This window comes from Geotrypetes seraphini, chromosome 3 (genome assembly GCF_902459505.1).
Source record: "Geotrypetes seraphini chromosome 3, aGeoSer1.1, whole genome shotgun sequence".
NCBI lineage: Eukaryota > Metazoa > Chordata > Amphibia > Gymnophiona > Dermophiidae > Geotrypetes > Geotrypetes seraphini.
Window position 1 is genome coordinate 350,774,019 of NC_047086.1, and position 19,383 is coordinate 350,793,401.

General features: G+C 43.4%; 1 protein-coding gene across 1 annotated transcript in view; it reads left to right on the top strand.

Moving 5' to 3' along the window:
- PROX1 (prospero homeobox 1) overlaps positions 1 to 19,383 on the top strand; it is a 177,073-nt gene that overhangs the window by 41,039 nt on the left and 116,651 nt on the right. Inside the window, exon 3 of the mRNA XM_033939385.1 lies at positions 6,075 to 6,193. Within this exon, the coding sequence (XP_033795276.1) occupies positions 6,075 to 6,193 (119 nt within the window). The remainder of the gene's footprint in view (positions 1 to 6,074; positions 6,194 to 19,383) is intronic.

Genomic DNA, 19,383 nt, shown 5'->3' on the forward strand with positions numbered 1-19,383 from the left:
GGGAGAGCAACTAGGGCAACTGCCCCCTGGTCAGAGAGAGAGCCCTAAGCCAGCTGGAAGCTAAAGAAGCACAGCCTGGGCTTTGCAGTCCACAGTTATGTCTAATATCAGCTCTAGCAGGATACATATTTCAAATCTGAAATATTCTAATCACAAAATATAAAATAAATTTATTTTTTTTCTTTTTGTTATCTGGTAATTTTATTCTTCAAATCACATTGGTCTTCATCGTGGCATGTCTGGCTCCTGAAGGTAAAATAGGCGCAAGAGGAGCTGGGGAGAAGATGCCGAGTCTGACACGGGCGCAAATTTTTACCACAGGAGTAAGACTTCTCACCGCTCCCACAGTGTGGTGAAAGGTCTTGTCCCCATTCCTGCAGTAAACCAGTTGCAAATGTCTCCATTCCTGCGGTGACCTGTGGTTTACCGTGGTAAACGGTCCCCGTGTCATTCTCTATAACTGAGGTTAACAATATAAGAACATAAGAATAGCCTTACTGGGTCAGACCAATGGTCCATCAACCCAGTAGCCTGTTCTCACGGTGGCCAGTCCAGGTCCCTAGTACTTGGCCAAAACACAAGGAGTAGCAATATTGCATGCTACCAATCCAGGGCAAACAGTGGCTTCCCCCATGTCTTACTATAATAGACTATGGACTATTCCTCTAGGAAATTGTCCAAACCTTTCTTAAAACCAGCTACACTATCTGCTTTTACTGCAGCCTCTGGCGATGCGTTCCAGAGCTTAACTATTCTCTGAGTGAAAAAATATTTCCAAATAAGAATGGCTTGCCCAAGCTCACAAAGCACCTCAGTGTCAGAAGCTTCCCTGCTTCTTGCCTCATTTTTTGACCATAAGAGGTTTCAGAGACATGGTGGGGGCAATTTTATAAGTATTTTACATATGTAAACTGGCATATACCAGTGAAAATGCTTTATAAAATTACCCCATGGGCAGGACAGGTACGGGGCTGGTACAAGGACATTAGGCACCCTAGATAAACCATCAGTCTTATGCCCCTTCCCCCTCCCCCAGCTTTTCACATCCTTCCCATCCCCCGATTTACCATTAGGCCCCTTGCTATCCCCCCACCCCCCAAAAATGTTGACCACCCCTCCCAAATTAATCTAGATAAAAGCTGTTTGAAAACTCCCCATCCTCCCTACTGATACAAATTTCTTTGAGTTTGTGGAGTTGTTTATCTTTGATTGCAGCTGGAGGACGGATTGAGACATCTGGGTTTTACTTCCATTGAAAGCAATGGAAGTAAAGAGGACAGTTTGAGACAATGGAAGCAAAACCCGGATGTCTCAATCCATCCTCCTTTTTCTGGAGTCATATGGTAACACTAAGCAGCTATTGACTCCCCTCCCCTCTCCCCCCCCCAAAAAAAAAATTTTTAAAAAAGCTGATACTCTAGGCCAGGGTAGCTACAAAAATTTCATGCTAGCCATACATTTATCCCCCCCTTTCATAAAGGTGTGGTAGCGTCTGCTGCACGGCAAACGATTTGACGCCCACTGAATCCCTTTGAGCATTGGAGCAATTACCGCAGTCCACCGTGATAATCACCTTTGTAAAAGAGGACTTTAGTTATTAAGCTTCGCCTCTACCACATTCATGGAAGGATTGCCTGCCCAGGGCCAGCCCAGCATTAGGCAGACTAGGTAATTGCCTAGAGCAGGGGTAGGAAACTCCGGTCCTCGAGAGCCGTATTCCAGTCGGGTTTTCAGGATTTCCCCAATGAATATGCATGAGATGTATTTGCATACACTGCTTTCAATGCATATTCATTTGGGAAATCCTGAAAACCCGACTGGAATACGGCTCTCGAGGACCGGAGTTCCCTACCCCTGCTCTAAGGCAATTACCTAGTCTGCCTAATGCTGGGCTGGCCCTGGGCAGGCAGTCCTTCCATGAATGTGGTAGAGGCGAAGCTTAATAACTAAAGTCCTCTTTTACAAAGGCAATTATCACGGTGGACCGCAGTAATTGCTCCAATGCCCAAAGGGATTCAGTGGGCGTCAAATCGTTTGCCGTGCAGCAGGCGCTACCACACCTTTATGAAAGGGGGAGGGATAAGTGTATGGCCAGCATGAAACTTTTGTAGCTACCCTAGCAGAGTTTGCTGCCCTACCCCCCATCCCACAAGTACAGGGTAGGAGAGTCTGCTTTAGCTGCCATACACATTTGCAAAAGTTTAATGGAAGTGGGAGTAGGGGCTGGTTATCTGCTGATAAAAATGTTAGTAGAAGCCTGTGTGTTACCAGGCCACATCTCACTGAGAGAAGTCTAGATATAGCATGGAAGGACATTAGTATTTTGCCTGTCCTTATCCACTCAGTCACCTTCCCCACACCCCAGGTTTCCTTTTCCTTGGGGTATTTTTATTTTTATTTTTTTTGGCTGTTATTTAGTTAAGGTTAGATTGTACTTTGTAAACAGACAACACAAGACTCTCAGGTTGTTTGAATACTGCTTTAGGTTCAGCTGCAGTACACTGTTCCTCTGATCTTTTATGCTCCCGAGCAGATGTCTTTCATTAATTTATGGATTTATCATTTTTTTTTTACACCTGGCAGCTGGCTCAAGTTTCAGCAGTTATTGTCTATTTTGCATTACCCACAGAATTGAATGTCATCTGTCTTCACAAAGCTAAGGCTAAGAGAATCAAGGCAAGCCGCATGAACTGCTAGGGATGGCGCTTGTTTGCATACGATCCCCCCCACCCCCCATCCCCGCTCCCCCCTTTCTCCTCCTCGCCTCCTTAATATTTATCTGTGCTCATTTTCTTTCCTGGCCTTGAATGGGGCTTAGCTCGTGTTCGGTACAGCTGTATGTTTACTGAATCTATTCCATCATGACTCATTGTGCGCGTGTAAGTATCCTGGAAACAGCCAGTACTTTCTTGGAAGAACAGTTGCTTTTCAGTGCAAGCACTTAAAAAGGGAAATTAACCAATTGGTCAGCTTGGCATTTTCTTTTGAAAAGCAATGGGCTATCTGGCCACTGGATTTCCAGTGTTTTATTAACTACTTCTAATCATTTCTTTTTAATCGTGCACTTTTATGACCAATGTCATTTTCACAGCGTCACAAATGGTGCAAAGATTTATTTAGAATTTTCCTTCGCTGTGCTTTTGCTACATTCTGTGTGCAAGGGCTTTAATAGCTGTCAAAATGCAATAGGGCATAAGCTTGAGAGGGAGGGGTGCAGAATTTCTAAGTGTCTTTGGTACCTATTTCTCTCCCAAATCGATATTCTGCTGCATTACGAAATAAAGACAATCGTCGTCTCAATGAGTCCAGGTATCGAAAGAAAAAAAACCAAAGGGCTCCTTTTACGAAGCCGCGTTAGTGGCTTTATCGCATGTACATTTTTAGCGCGCGCTAGCCGAAAAATTACCGCCTGCTCAAGAGGAGGTGGTAGCGGCTGGCGTGGCTTCGTAAAAGGAGCCCAGAGTCTCCCGTCTTCTTGAACATGTGAAAAGGGGACCCGTTTTGGAGTCAACTGTGGCCGTAGGGATCCTTTTACGAAGGTGCGCTAGAGTTTTTAGCGCACGCACAAAATTACCGCGATTTATATAGCGCGCGGTAGCTGAAAATCTACCGCCTCCTAAAAAGGAGTGGCTAGCGCGCTCGGGAATTTAACGTGCGCCATTGCGCGCGTGAAGGCCCTAGCGCACCTTTGTAAAAGGAGCCCTTAGTGACTCCCACATTCAGAATGTGAATTTTTTTTTTCAAATGTGAATTTGCTGTATCAGCGCATACAGTGATGCTCCCCGTTTCCCAGTAGTATTCTTTTAACAAGTCATCGAGCTATCTATGGTCTTATTTTAATCATTGCAACCAGAGCTAAATAATGTACAAAGATCCCTGCTTTTCTGTGCAGAAGTTCTGATTTCCCTAAAACTCTTTTATCACCAGGCACTAGGTGACAGCTTGCCGCTGCTATTTCACTTATGCGTTTTGACAGATGGCACTGAAGAGTGTAATGCTCTTTTAGACTTCTCTATCAGTCTAATGGAGGTAACTGGAGGCTCTCGCAAGTCTTCTCTTGGCGCAAGAAATATGTCAGTCGTAAATTATCTTTTGTAATCATGAAATGCCTGAAACAAAACCCAAGTTCGGCAGAGCTGTGCTCAGTGTTCTTACATAAGTTTGAAGGCTCTCTACGTTAAAATTCTGTCTGTTTTCTTCACCTCCCCACCCCCTCCAGCTTTTGTTGAGACATGCTTTTATGCCCTAGGAAAGAAAAGCACGCATCTAGAGCTGCTTATTTAATAAATCCAGGAAAAAGACAAGACCACTCACAATTATGTACAAACATGCATTCTTGATTGGGTTTTTACTGAACTTGTTCAGGCCATGGGTAGAATTGAAAAGTAAACTTCTTCTTTTCATGAAAAGCATGCATCATAAACAGTACTGGGCCTAGGACAGTGTTTCTCAAGATGGACCTGGAGTGCCCCCTTGCCGGTCAGGTTTTCAGGATATCCACATTGAATTTGCATAAACTTGATTTGCATACCCTGCCTCCGTCATATGAAAATTTCTTTCATGCATATTCATTGTGGGTATCTTGAAAACCTGACTGGCAAGGGGGGGGTACTCCAGGACCGAGTTGAGAAACACTGGTCTAGGAGATATATTTTTGTTTGTTTGGGGTTTTTTTTTTTTTTTTTTTACCAGCATTCCTTCTTTATGATGTGAAATTGCTATCTTGGCTAGTCTTCCAAGCAGCCTCAGTCCTTGGAGAAGTTTCTGGAGGGGACCCTTAATTGACCTTGTGGGGGCCACATTGATTTTCTCCACATGCATCTTCATTTCTGATAAATTATAAAGTCATTAATTTGCTGGGGAAATGGCAGGGCCAGCCTGCGGCACAGATGTGACCAAAGCCATCCTCGCACACAGAACTAAAACGAGTGCCAAGATCTGGAGGAAAATCAGAAAGCCGAGATTGCAATGGTTAGCCCCCTCCCCCCCACAATTCTTCTGGGAACTGTTTTATCGCCTTCTGTTTACACATCTAAAAGGTAATGATGTTTCCACATAAATAGGTCTTCTTTTTAAACATAAATAGCTGTTCATTGATCTTGCTAACTCATATGTATTGATTGTGTTAGCCCCCAAATCCTGAGTCACGGTTGCTTGAGGCTGTTCAGTGGAATCAGGATTGTATCGTTTTCAAGCCCAGGCTATTTTTAGGGGTTGGAGTGGAGGGGGGATTGGGGAGTCCCTTAAAAGTTATTTACTGAGCTGAAGCGATGTCATTACCCAAGAGTGACCTCAGACAGAAAGTATCTCGGTATCAGATGCTGGAACGTATGGCTTACTAGACATCGTATTTACTGCGATGCACCTCAGCTGTGATGTATCCATTCATTTAACAATATGGAGTGCAATATGTAGCACGCCGACCGAAATACGCAGAACTGTAATTACAAACATTCCTTATGCTGTAAGTGTTTGCACTGCATGTGTCCCCGGCGTGTGTTTCTTTAGCAACAAGTGAACATATGTGTGAGCTGCACAGAGTATGGAAACGTTTGCCTTCTGGACTAGAAATGAGGTAAGCCTTTCTTAAAATCAGCTGCTTTTCCTTACAGTCATTTATGAGGGGTTAATTTACATAGTTCAGTGAATCAAAAAGTACAGACAGGCCTGCAGGTCTCTCTGGCGAATTGATTAGAACTTTACTACTACTATTAATTATTTCTATCCTGCTACCAGAGGTAAGCAGTGCTGTACAGAGTCACAAAGAAGACAGCCCCTGCTCAAGAGAGCTTACAATCTAAACAGACAAGACAGACAAACAGGATGTTATGGATACAGTTAAGGGGAACAGTTAATCTGCTGGTTGGGTTGGTGGGCAGTGGGGAGCAGGGCTATAGATTGAAGGTTATATCACAAAGGTGGGTTTTCAGTCTGCTTTTAAACTTTTTACGCAATGTCCATCCGTGTTGTCATGAAAGAAAACTTTTTTTTTTTTTTGTATGTATCTTAAATGAGCTAAACCGGTAGCACTTGCTTTCAGAACAATAAGGAGAGTGTGTTTTTTCCTTAACAAGCTCAATCATACATGCAGGAAGGACTTTCTCCCAATCACCTGAAAAAGGCCAAGTTGATGTTCTTTTACACCCGATACCCAAGTTCCAACATGCTGAAGACCTACTTCTCAGATGTGAAGGTAAGAGAAAAGATGACAATCTGTTTTCTTCACATGCTTGTATGTGTCTTGTAGGCCCAAAATGGTGCCAATACAGCAGAGTAATCAGCATAGCGCTTGTGCTCCTGAAACTATGGCAAACAAAGGTACACTACATAGTCATGAATCCCATCTTTCGTGATTTTAAAAAGGCAGCATTATGGTCTGTCCCCCAAATTCTGTATTTGGTGCGCACAGCTGATTTGCGTGCACAACTTAATTGCTTAGCGAGCCTTCTCTGCACCAACTGGCAATTAACACCAATTGACACTAATTAAAAGTTAGGTGTATTATTTGGTAGGTGTATCCTATAAAGGACTGCATGCCAGTTCTAGTATGTGAATCTGAAAAGTGGGTGTGGCCAGGAGAGGAGCATGGGCGATTTGTGGGTGTTCCTAGAATTTATGCACACTGTTCTAGAATATGCCTGATGCGCACACAAATTAGGCACAAGGATTTAGGCCTGGCTTCCATCGACCTAAATAGGTGCGCCTAAAAGTTGTGATGTGCTTTGACATTTAGTGCAATTCTATAAGAGGTGTGTACCTTTTATAGAATTGTGCTAAACACCATTCTGGTCAGCGCCGATTGGTTGGGCACCATATATGGAATATGGCCCTATGAGGGAAATTCTATAAGAGGCGCCTAACTTAGGCCCTCTTTTATCAAGTCATATTAGGGTTTTTTGAATGGCTGGTCACTGCGGTAAAAGCCCCGACGCTCATAGAATTCCTATGAGTGTCGGAGCTTTTACTGCAGCGGCCAACGCTAAAAACCCTAATGCGGCTTGATAAAAGGGGGCCTTAGTAAATTGGCTTCAATTATATAAAAGGTAACTAAAAAGAGAGACTAATGCAAGCAACAGAAAAACAATGCTATATACAAAAGGCAATTAAAAAATAAATAAAGGAAAGAGCATCGGCGGTAGATAGATAATAAAAGCGATTCTGAAATGCTAAAAAGAACGTCTCATCTTAAACCTCGAAAGCATCTTTAAACAAAAATGTCTTAAGGTTTGATTTAAATTTAGAAGTGCAGTTTTCCTGTTTGAGATTGTTAGGAAGGAAATTCCATAGCATGGGTGCCACAACTGAAAAAAATAGCTTTGCGGGTGGTATCATAAACTATCTGGCGAATGGAAGGAACTGAAAGAAGGTTTTGCTGGGTGGATCAAAGTAATCTTGAAGTCATATAGGGAACTAGTGGTCTATCAATACATGCCGGGGAATGTTCTGATTTTACTTTGAAGGTAAGAAATAATTTTTTAAATGTTGGATGGAGCACGTCTAGGCATTCCTGCGCTAATCAGTTAGGGCTCCTTTTACTAAGGTACGCTAGCGTTTTTAGCGCGTACTAAAGATTAGAGTGCACTAACCCCGCGTTACACGAAAAATACTAACGTAAGCTCTATGGAGGCGTTAGCGTGTAGCCCAAGCGGCAATGTAGTGCATGCTAAAACCATTAGCGCACCTTAGTAAAAGGAGCCCTAAGTATGTCTACATTGCCATATGCTTACTGGTTAGCACAGGATTACCATGTGACCCCTTAGAGGGAAATTCTGTAAGGGCTGCCTAGTTAGGCACTATTTATTCCAAAACCAAGAGGGGGTTTAAGGGTCCTTTTAATAAGATGCGCGAGACTATAATGGACGTGTTAACATTTAGCGTGCGTGAAAATGGCTTGCACGCCTTAGTAAAAGGGCACCTAAATTTGAAAAAAAATAAATATTAAAGGGGAAACAACAATTGTCACAACGTCAAAAAAAAAAAAAAAAAAATTCCCAAAGATGGGCATTCTTTAAACACTTATCATTTTGAAATTGTCAAGCATAGGCATCTTTGAAAAACTTTTGTTGAACAATATGTTTGCTCGGCTTCCTGAAGTAGCATCTGCGAAACACTGCTCGCGTTGAGGCCGGGGTTCATTTCCAGCAAGATAAGTGTTTATAATCCATGCCGTTATAAGCTTAAGTTTATAAGTTTTTCAGTATGTGAAGCCTTTGCGCTATGATTAGAATCACTTGCACCACTGGTATAAAGTTATTTACTGCATGATTGCTATGTGACATAATAACATAGTAGATGACAGCAGATAAAGACCCGAATGGTCCATCCAGTCTGCTTAACCTGATTCAATTTAAATTTTTAAATTTTTTTTCTTAGCTATTTCTGGGCAAGAATCCAAAGCTCTACCCGGTACTGTGCTTGGATTCCTACTGCCGAAATCTCTGTTAAAACCTACTCCAGTCCTTCTACACCCTCCCAGCCATTGAAGCCCTCCCCAGCCCATCCCCCACCAAATCGCCATATACAGACACAGACCATGCAAGTCTGCCCAGTACTGGCCTTAGTTCAATATTTAATATTATTTTCTGATTCTAAATCTTCTGTGTTCATCCCACGCTTCTTTGAACTCAGTCACAATTTTACTCTCCACCACCTCTCTCGGGAGTGCATTCCAGGCATCCACCACCCTCTCCGTAAAGTAGAATTTCCTAACATTGCCTTTGAATTTACCACCCTTAAACCTCAAATTATGTCCTCTGGTTTTACCATTTTCCTTTCTCTGGAAAAGACTTTGTTCTATGAACACATGAAGATCAGCCTTAAGAAATTGTATATTTTGCATTTTGTGCAAACCAATTACATCTTTGGAGATTTTTTTGTGTTGTAAAGTTAGGCACTGGGAGGCATCTAGATCATGGCATTGTTTTAATTGGCTTTAAGTAAACCAGGGGGAGGAGTATTTGCGGGGATAGTATTTGATCTCTTACTGCAATGCGCTATTCAATGGTCTCACGGCAAAGAACGTACGACGTCTCCAGCATGTTCAAAATGCAGCAATCAGACTCCTAAAAAACCTCCGTGACCTGTCACCCAGGCTCTGTCGTCGGCTCACTGGCTGCCCGTAGCTAAATGTGTCTTCAAGGGCCTGATGCTATCTTTCGAATCCCTGCATGACATGGCGCTGGGCTATGTGACTACCAAGCTTCCTCCGTACGTGCTGAACATGTCCCTCCGCTCCGAGGATGACATATGCCTCAAAACGGTGTCAGGTCAAAAGCGCGCCGGGACAAAGGTGCGCGCCGCACAAAATTACTGTTCATTTTATACATGCTTAGCGGCAAAGATAAAAGTATATATGTACTCGATTCATGCATTCATGTGTATTTTAATAAAATATGCCCACACTGTTTATTTCTAGTATTTATATAGCACTCATAGCCTAAGTGGTTTACATTCACGTATTTTTCCCTGTCTGTCCTGGTGGGTTTAAACTCTATATAATGTACCTGGGGCAATGGGGGATTAACCCCCTCTTTTACAAAGGCACGTTAGCTGTTATAGCGTGCGCTAAAAGCTAACACCTCCATAGACTTAGATTTAGCACACGCCTAGCGTACCTTAGTAAAATGAGCCCTAAGTGACTTGCCCAGGATAACAAGGAGCAGCATGGGATTTGAACCCACAACCGCAGGGTGCTGAGGCTGTAGTTCTAACCGCTGTGCCACATATTCCCTAGTGAAAAGCATGTGTGTATTTACTAGTAGCGCTATAGAAATGATTAGTAGTAGCAGTAGTGTCCACTTCCAGAAGCACTTCTGTTTCCTGCCGGCTCTCCGTACTTTTACTCACAGCGAACAAGACAGCTGCACATAAAGTGGGTTGCATTTACACTCATACTTATGAAAATTCAAATGTATGTGCATGGAAAACCTAGGAGCATCCAATAACAGGTGTGAATATATGATTATTTTTTTAAATGTTTATAAAATATATAATATGTATGAGCATCTAATATAATAAAACGGTAAGCCGCGCATGCGCACTTCCTATGCGTGCGTCCGTTTTCCGTGAGCTGTAGCACACATAGGAAGAGCGCATGCGCGGCTTACAGTCTGGCCTCACAAGGCAAGACAAGTTGATGTTGGCCGCCGCGGCTGCTGGCCGCCCGAAGCTCTCTCTCTCTCTCTTCCTCCCCACCCCCAGGCGGATGTCGACCGCGGCTGCCCGAGGCAGATGTCGGCCGCGGCGGCTGCTGACCGCCCGAAGCTCTCTCTCTCTCTCTCTTACTTCCCCCCCCCTCAGGCGAATGTTGACCGCAGCGGCCCGAGTCGGATGTCGGCCGCTGCGGCTGTCGGCAGCTGCAGGCCGTTAACATAAGTAGGCCATGGAGTTCAGCAGGAAGGTATGGGGGGGGAGGAAAATACTGCACAGGGAAGTGGGCTGGGAGGGAAATGCTGCAACACACGGAAATGGAGGGGCAGAAAAGGGGTTGATGGACAGGGGAACAGGTGCTGATTAACAGGGAGGGGCAGAAAAATGAAGACAGGGGGAACAAGGGGAACAGGAAGGAGGTGATGATGGACAGGGGGAGGTAAAACAAAGGGAGAAGGGCTTCTGCTGGATAAGGTGAGCAGTGATGAGGTGGTGGAGGACACAGGGGAGGTAAAAGGAAGGGAGAATGGACAGGGGGAGCAGGCAAGGAGTGGTAGTGGACAGCCAACGAAAAAAAACCTCAAAAAACCAGATAGAAATACAGAAAGCGGCTAAGGAGAGAGAGAAAAAAATAAAGACAGACACACACACATATATTCTAGCACCCGTTAATGTAACGGGCTATAAGACTAGTATCTATATATATATATATGCTCATGATTTTGCTGGGATAATCACTGCTTTGAAAATAAGATGAAAAGTACGTCCATGCTTTTGCTAACACTGGCAATCAAACTATTATCCAGTCAATTAAATAATAATAAATAATTTTTAAAAATGATTTTCAGGAACACTCTTTCCACAGTAACAAAGTGGGTACATTGTTCTAATTGGTTTGTTTGTTTTTTTCATTATTTATTTATCATTTTTCAATAACATATCAAGCATCCACTTGTACAGAAAGGTAAAGTTCGGTAGAAAATAAAGTACAATACAAATTATAATCTACCCTCACAATATAGCTTAACTTTAACTCAAGTCCTCAATAAGGGTCCAAGATGTAGAATCAGCGAGAAACGAGGAAATAAAAGCAAAAACTAGCAATTATGTTAGCTGAGAAAGGAAATCAAACAATCTAAGAGTACTCCTATCCCCCCTCCTTTTTATAGGCGAGCCGCTGACAAGAAGGTTGTCAGTTGGCTGGGATTGTTCTCTTAATTGTTATTTGCTATTTCTTAGCCTCTCTCCCTCATTCTTGCGAACCATCGACACCTTTCTCTCTATCACAGTGCTTTGAAATTCTCCACGTGGTAGCTGCTCAAAAACAAAAGTGATGATTGTCTCTTATTTACAGCTTAATTTGTTGTCGATGTTGAGTATACTGAGCATAAGGAGGATGAATAAAGTGACAGATTCAGGCCATATTATTCAAATGAGGATACGAAAGCTGTCAAGTTACAGCTGCCTCCTCCCCCATTTTACTGATTGCTAGGACCTCCTGGTTTCTTTTTATGTCTGTTTATTTATTTACATTATTTATATAGTTGTTTCATGGGGGCATGATTGCTGAGTAATTGTTCTTTCACATTAACTTAATTTTATGTCGATAATTTTTTAAGTTAAACAAAATAAGGTCCGTTTTTATTATGCCAGTGGCTGTTGCATTAACTGAAACTAATTAATTAGGTTTCATTTGCAAATGTAAATCTGAAAAATAAAATACTGACCTTTTTGAATGTTATTTAAGACACCCAAGCACAAGACATGACAGCCTTTTGTAATTTTTTTTGGCAATCAAGACTTTAACTTAGCAAGCTTGTTCAGCTTTGAGCATGAACAAATCAGATTCTAAAAATAAATCTTTGGCTGGAGATACCCCCAAATCAGCTCTACAATTTGGCACCTGCAGAATTGACTTCAGATTCTGGAGTCTGTTGCAAAGAATTCTGGGGGCTGTGAAACCTAAGTGACTAGTCTCGTTTGTGCATCCTTCGTCTCCCATCTTCGCCCCCTTGGCTGTGGGCTCTTCACTGCCATATGCCGCACAGCGGGATAATAGCACTAATGTCATGGCACCTCAGTGAGCATATTCAGGGAGTCCTCTGACATCAACCCTGTGGGACGGCCTCTCATCCACTGACAGACCTTTTCAGAGCATCGGCTAACAAGACCTGCAGCGGGCTTGCAAATTAGGGTTTAAAATGTCTTGATTTAATGTCAAGAAGTGAAGGAAGGGGGTAGGGGAAGCCTTCTTTTTATTATGAGGCAAGATATATTGACAGAAATGAATAAGTATGCCAGGTAGGAATGAAATGATTGATCTCCTTAAAAAAATGCTTCATTGGCTCCAAATCTGGTTTCACTTCTTTGCTGAGTCACAGAGAATGCTGTAAATAGCTAATTAGTATGTGCAGTCCTCTGCCTGTGGAAGTACACAGTTCAGAACAGTCTCTTTAGCTTATCCTTTTTAGGAAATACACTAGCTTACCATATAGCCCTTACGTCTGACTTTGCGGGAGATTTTGTTTTACTTTTTTGATTACTAATTTACTAAGAAGACACCTTCTGGGGGCTTAGCAGATAAGTCTGGGTGCATTTATCACACGCTAAAATTAACATGCACACTAAACGCTAATGCGTCCATAGGATGACACGCATGTGTTAGCATTTGGCGCGAGTTTAGCTAAAAAGCATAGCGTACCTTGGTAAAAGAGGGGGGTTAATGTGGCTGAGAAATTCTGAGAGGCCAAGCCTTTCCTTGAACCTTATGAATGTTTTTTGTGTTTTTTTTTACTTAAATGTGCTTTGCCCCTTGCATCATTTTCCGTTTTAAAAAGAGTAAACAGGACGTTGGCTAATCTTGAGAGTTCAGCCCAAGGAATTACATTACATTAGTGATTTCTATTCCGCCAATACCTTGCGGTTCAAGGCGGATTACAAAAGAAGTTATCTGGCCATTTCCAGAGGAATTGAAGAGAAGAGTGGGTTGCTTCAGAGAATTGGGAAGAGTCTTGCGGTGTTAGTTTGTCTTCAAGGATTTCTTGAATAGCATGGTTTTTATTTTTTTTCTGAACGATTTTGCTTCCGGTTGGGTATTACAGAGTACCTCAAAAAGTTTTCAGAAGTCCTGTGCTGGGATTTGGCTTTAGGTACGTTAGATAGATTGTGAGCCCACCGGGAAAGAGAGGGGGAAAAGAAAAATACTCGAGTACCTGATTGTAAAACCGATTAGATAACCTTGATAAGCGGTATATAAAAACCTAATAAACTTGAAGCTTGATTATTTTTTTTTAGTTCAAGTCTTTTCAGCAATAGTTCAAGGTGAATTACAGTCCGGTACACCTGCTATTTTTCCGCCTCTTTGAGGCTTAAAGATATACCTAGATTTTTAGCACCAGCTGCTGTCCACATAGTGGTGCTGAAAATTTGGTAAAGAGATAACCAGCACCATTGTCCAATTTATTCAGCAAAATGCAATGCCAGTAGCTGGATAATTGTCTTAATTTAACTAGGTAGTTACCTGGGAACTAGTGCTGAATATCATCAATACATATATAAAATCTGTCTCCATCCTCAGACCACCCTGGCCCTACCTGGATAGTGCTGAGGTGGTCTGTCCAGATTTTCAGCAGCATAACCTGGATAATGCCCAGGGCAGGATTAACCAATAGGCCAAGTAGGCACGTGCCTAGGGCCTGAAATGGTCAGGGGGGCCCGATGAAGGAGGGCATCGACATTGTTTTTTCCAAACAGCAATGGGGCCCTCCAGCATCGATCAGCAATGCGGGCACCACTCCAATCGGAAACGCAGCCCCCCCCCCCCAATCGAAAGAAAATAAGACAAGCAAGCAACGCGGGTAAGAAAGGCAATGGAACTGTAATTGTGCAAGCGTTGCTGCTTGCCCAAAGCTTCCCTCTGACACAGCTTCCTGTTTCCGCCTGGGCACATGGTGGGGTGGGGTGGGGCGGGGTGGGGCAGGGGGCCCAGTGTACTTGTGTGCCTAAGGGCCCTTGATGAATTAATCCTACCCTGATAATGCCGCCAAAATTCAGGGTATAGATGTAGTGGGTGAGACTCATCTGGGCAGGATCCTCTCTTACCCATATAACTCCTCTTATTTACCCCCCTCTTTTACTAAGACGCACTAGCCAATTTAGCGCGTGCTAAATCGGTTAATATGCCCTAAACCGGTTAGCGCGCCTTAGTAAAAGGACCCCTAAATCCTTAGGCCCTGATTCTATAAAATGTACCTGCTGTTGAAAACCAATTAAAAAACCCTGGCCTACTATACTGACCCCTAAGTTACAGATATCTACCGGCGCCTAACTCAATTTGGCACCTAACTTTGAATGGCATGTGGTAGGTGCTGTTTTCCTAGGTGCCTGACAAGTTAGGTGCCATTTAAAGAATCAAACCCTAAGGGCCAAATATTCAGAAAAGGTGAGCTTCTAAATGTGGAACTCTCTTTCTGCAATGGCCATCAGAGCAGTCGTTGTATTGCCTTTTATGTCCTGAATGCCATCAAAATGTCTTCCTTTCAGTATTTCCTCTATCTTCGGGTAAAGAAAAAAAGTCATTGGGGGCCAGATCAGGTGAGTAGGGAGCGTGTTCCAATACAGTTATTTGTTTAGTGGCTAAAAACTCCCTCACAGACAGTGCCGTGTGAGCTGGTACATTGTGATGCAAGAGCCATGAGGGACCATTTTTCAACAAACCTTTCTCATGCCAAGATTTTCAGTTAAGATTTTTCTGTTTGTCTATCGATGTGTATTTGGTCTGCTATGCTTCTCACAGTCAGCCGATGATTTTGCCACACAATTCAACAAATTTTTGAAATGTTTTTATCAGTTCTGCTCGTTACGGGCCGCCCTAGAAACATAGAAACATAGAACATGACGGCAGAAAAGGGCCACAGCCCATCTAGTCTGCCCACACTAATGGTCCACCCCTAACTACCTCCATGAAGAGATCCCACATGCCAATCCCATCTTTTCTTAAAATCTGGCATGCTGCTTGCCTCAGTTACCTGTTGTGGAAGATTATTCCAGCGATCAACCACCCTTTCAGTGAGGAAATATTTTCTGGTGTTGCCATGAAATTTCCCACCCCTGATTTTCAACGGATGCCCTCTTGTTGTCGTGGGTCCTTTAAGGAAAAAGAGATCCTCTTGCACCTGTGACATATTTGAACATCTCGATCATGTCTCCCCCTCTCTCTGCGTTCCTCGAGTGAGTAAAGCTGAAACTTACCCAGTCGTTCCTCATACGGGAGATCCTTGAGTCCTGAGACCATCCTGGTGGCCATTCGCTGAACCGACTCAACTCTCCGCACATCTTTTTGATAATACGGCCTCCAGAATTGTACACAGTATTCAAGATGGGGTCTCACCATGGATCTGTACAACGGCATTATGACCTCGGGCTTACGGCTGACGAAACTTCTACGGATACAGCCCATGATTTGTCTAGCCCTGGATGAAGCTTTCTCCACTTGATTGGCAGTCTTCATGTCTTCGCTAATGATCACCCCCAAGTCACGTTCTGCTACAGTCCTTGCCCTGACCTCTCTTCACAAGTGACGCTTTTTCTCCCCTCAGAAAAAACGTTTAATCCATTTGTACACATACACAAGCAGATAGATAGATTAAAAACTGACAAATCTCCGGGCCCGGACAGAATCCACCCTAGGGTGTTGAAAAAACTAAAGGAGGAAATAGCGGAACTACTACAGCAGATTTGTAATCTATCCCTGAAAACAGGCGTGATCCCGGAGGATTGGAACATAAGAACATAAGAAACGCCTATGCCGGATCAGACCCCAGGTCCATCTATTCCGGCGACCTGCACACGCGGAGGCCAAGCCAGGTGCTCCCAGATGGAGACCCTGGTTACCCGTATCCATCAATATGTTTTGCAAGGAGGTATACATCCAACTTACACTTGAAACCCAGAATGGTAGTCTCCGTCACCACCTCCTCCAGGAGAGCATTCCAAACGTCCACCATCCGCTGTGTGAAACAGAACTTCCTGACATTTGTCCTGAGCCTGCTGCCCCTCAGCTTTAGTCCATGACCTCTTGTCCATTTCACATTTGACAATGTGAACAACGATGATTCTTGCTCTATTTTGTCGAATCCTTTCAGTATTTTAAAAGTCTGAATCATATCCCCTCGCAGTCTCCTCTTCTCGAGGGTGAACAGTCCCAGTCTTCCTAGTCATTCTTTGTAGCTCAGATTTTCCATACCTTTAACTAGTTTCGTGGCTCGCCTCTGCACCCTTTCCAGCAGGGCTATATCCTTTTTTAGGTAAGGAGACCAGTGTTGGACACAGTACTCCAAGTGTGGTTTGACCATTGCTCTGTAAAGTGGCATTATAACGCCCGCCGATCTACTCGTGATCCCCTTCTTTATCATGCCCAACATTCTGTTTGCTTTCTTCACCGCTGCCGCGCATTGATTCGACGGCTTCTGGTTTCTGTCTATCAGTACCCCCAGGTCTCTTTCTTGTTCAGTTTTGGCCAATGTTACACCTAACATTTTGTATTCATGTTCCTTATTTTTCTTGCCCAGGTGCATCACCTTGCATTTGTCTATGTTAAACTTCATCTGCCACTTGTCCGCCCATTTCTCCAGTTGGTCTAGATCCTTCTGGAGATCTTCAATGTCTTTTTGTGACCCAACTGCCCGACATAGTTTTGTGTCATCTGCAAACTTGATTATATTACTTGTTGTCTCCTCTTCAAGGTCATTTATGAAGATATTAAATAAGATAGGCCCAAGAACAGAGCCTTGGGGCACTCCGCTAGTCACCTTCCCCCAGTCCTAGAATACCCCATTTATGCTTACCCTCTGCAATCTATTTTCTAGCCATTTGCCTATCCATCTAAGTACATCCCCTTCAATTCCGTGACTTAGTAGTTTCCTCATAAGCCTTGTGTGTGGGACCTTGTCGAACGCTTTCTGAAAGTCCAAGTAAATTATATCCACCGGGTCTCCGCCGTCGATTAGTTTGTTCACCTTCTCGGAAAATTGAAGTAAATTCGTCAAACATGACTTCCCCTTCCTAAAGCCATGTTGACTAGCTCTCATCAGGTCGTGATTTTCCAGGTGTTGCACTATGCTATCCTTGATCAGTGCTTCAACCATCTTCCCAGGAACCGACGTTAGACTCACAGGTCTGTAATTGCCTGGTTCTCCTCTGGATCCTTTTTTGAAAATTGGGATAACATTTGCTATTTTCCAGTCCTCTGGTATTTGCCCGGTTCTAATTGGCATGTTAGTTAGGATTTGTAAAATCTCTCCAATTTCCATCTTAAGCTCCTTTAATACTCTCGGGTGAATTCCATCTGGTCCAGGGGATTTGTCACTTTTTAATTTGTCGATCTGATAGTATATCATGTCCAATTCCACGTTCACTGAGGTGAGGCTATCCTCTATGTCACCCTTGAATACCCTCCTTGTTTCCGGCATTGTTGTTGTGTCTTCATTAGTAAAGACAGAGGCAAATAATGAATTTAGCCTATCTGCAATCTGTTTGTCTTCTTTAATGCACCCTTTCATTCCTTGGTCGTTGAGAGGGCCTACTGCCTCTCTTGCTGGTTTTTTCCCTTTTATATATATAAGATAGCTAATGTTACACCCATCTTTAAAAAAGGGTTGAGAGGTGACCCGGGAAACTACAGACCGGTGAGTTAGACTTCGGTTCCAGGGAAGATGGCGGAAGCGCTGATAAAAGACAGCATCGATGAGCATCTAGAAATGAATAAACTGATAAAACCAAGCCAACATGGCTTCTGCAAGGGAAGATCGTGCCTAATGAACTTCTTCAAAGTTCGAAGTGCACTTCTTCGAAGGAATACACAAACGGATGGACAAAGGGGACCCCATAGACATCGTATACTTAGATTTCCAAAAAGCCTTTGACAAGGTACCCCATGAACACCTACTACGGAAACTGAAAAACAATGGGGTGGAAGGAGACGTACACAGATGGATCAAAAATTGGTTGGCAGGTAGAAAGCAAAGGGTAGGAGTGAAGGGCCACTACTCGGACTGGAGGAGGGTCACGAGTGGTGTTCCACAGGGGTCGGTACTCAGACCTCTGCTGTTCAATGTATTCATAAATGACCTAGAAACAGGGACGAAGTGCGAAATAATAAAATTTGCAGACGACACCAAACTATTTAGTGGAATTAGGACTAAAGAGGACTGTGAAGATTTACAAAGGGATCTGAATAAACTAGGAGAGTGGGCGACGAGATGGCAGATGAAGTGTAATGTAGAGAAATGTAAAGTCTTGCATGTAGGAAACAGAAACCCGAAGTACAGCTATATGATGAGAGGGCTAGTAATGGGTGAAAATACCCAAGAAAAGGACCTGGGAGTAATTGTGGACAAGACAATGACGCCATCGGCACAGTGCACAGTGGCCTCTAAGAATACCAATAGAATGCTAGGTATTATCAAGAAAGGTATTACAACCAGAACAAAAGAAGTTATCCTGCCGTTGTATTGGGCGATGGTGCGCCCGCATCTGGAGTACTGCGTCCAATATTGGTCGCCGTACCTTAAGAAGGATATGGCGATACTCGACAGGGTTCAGAAAAGAGCGACATGACTGATAAAAGGTATGGAAAACCTTTCATATACTGAAAGATTAGAGAAACTGGGGCTCTTTTCCCTAGCAAGTGGAGACTTAGAGGGGACATGATAGGGACTTACAAGATCATGAAGAACATAGAGAAAGTGGAGAGGGACAGATTCTTGAAACTTTTGAAAAGTACAAGAACGAGAGGGCATTCGGAAAAGTTAAGAGGGGACAGATTCAGAACCAATGCTAGGAAGTTCTTCTTCACCCAGAGGGTGGTGGACACCTCGAATGCGCTTCCAGAGGGTGTGATAGGACAGAGTACGGTATTGAGGTTCAAGAAGGGATTAGACAATTTCCTGAAGGAAAAGGGGATAGAAGAGTATAGATAGAGGATTACTATACAGGTCCTGGACCTGATGGGCCACCGCGTGAGCGGACTGCTGGGCATTATGGACCTCTGGTCTGACACCAGCAGAGGCACTGCTTATGTTCTTATTATCTTCATGGCCATTATCCCCATAAACTTGGACTAACATGTCCCTGATTTCACTTCCACTCTTGCCAATTTAAAAAGAAATTTAGGCCCAAATTCTGTAACCAGTGCCTGTTAGGCACCTATTTCAGAGGTGCCCATCTAGATAGGCG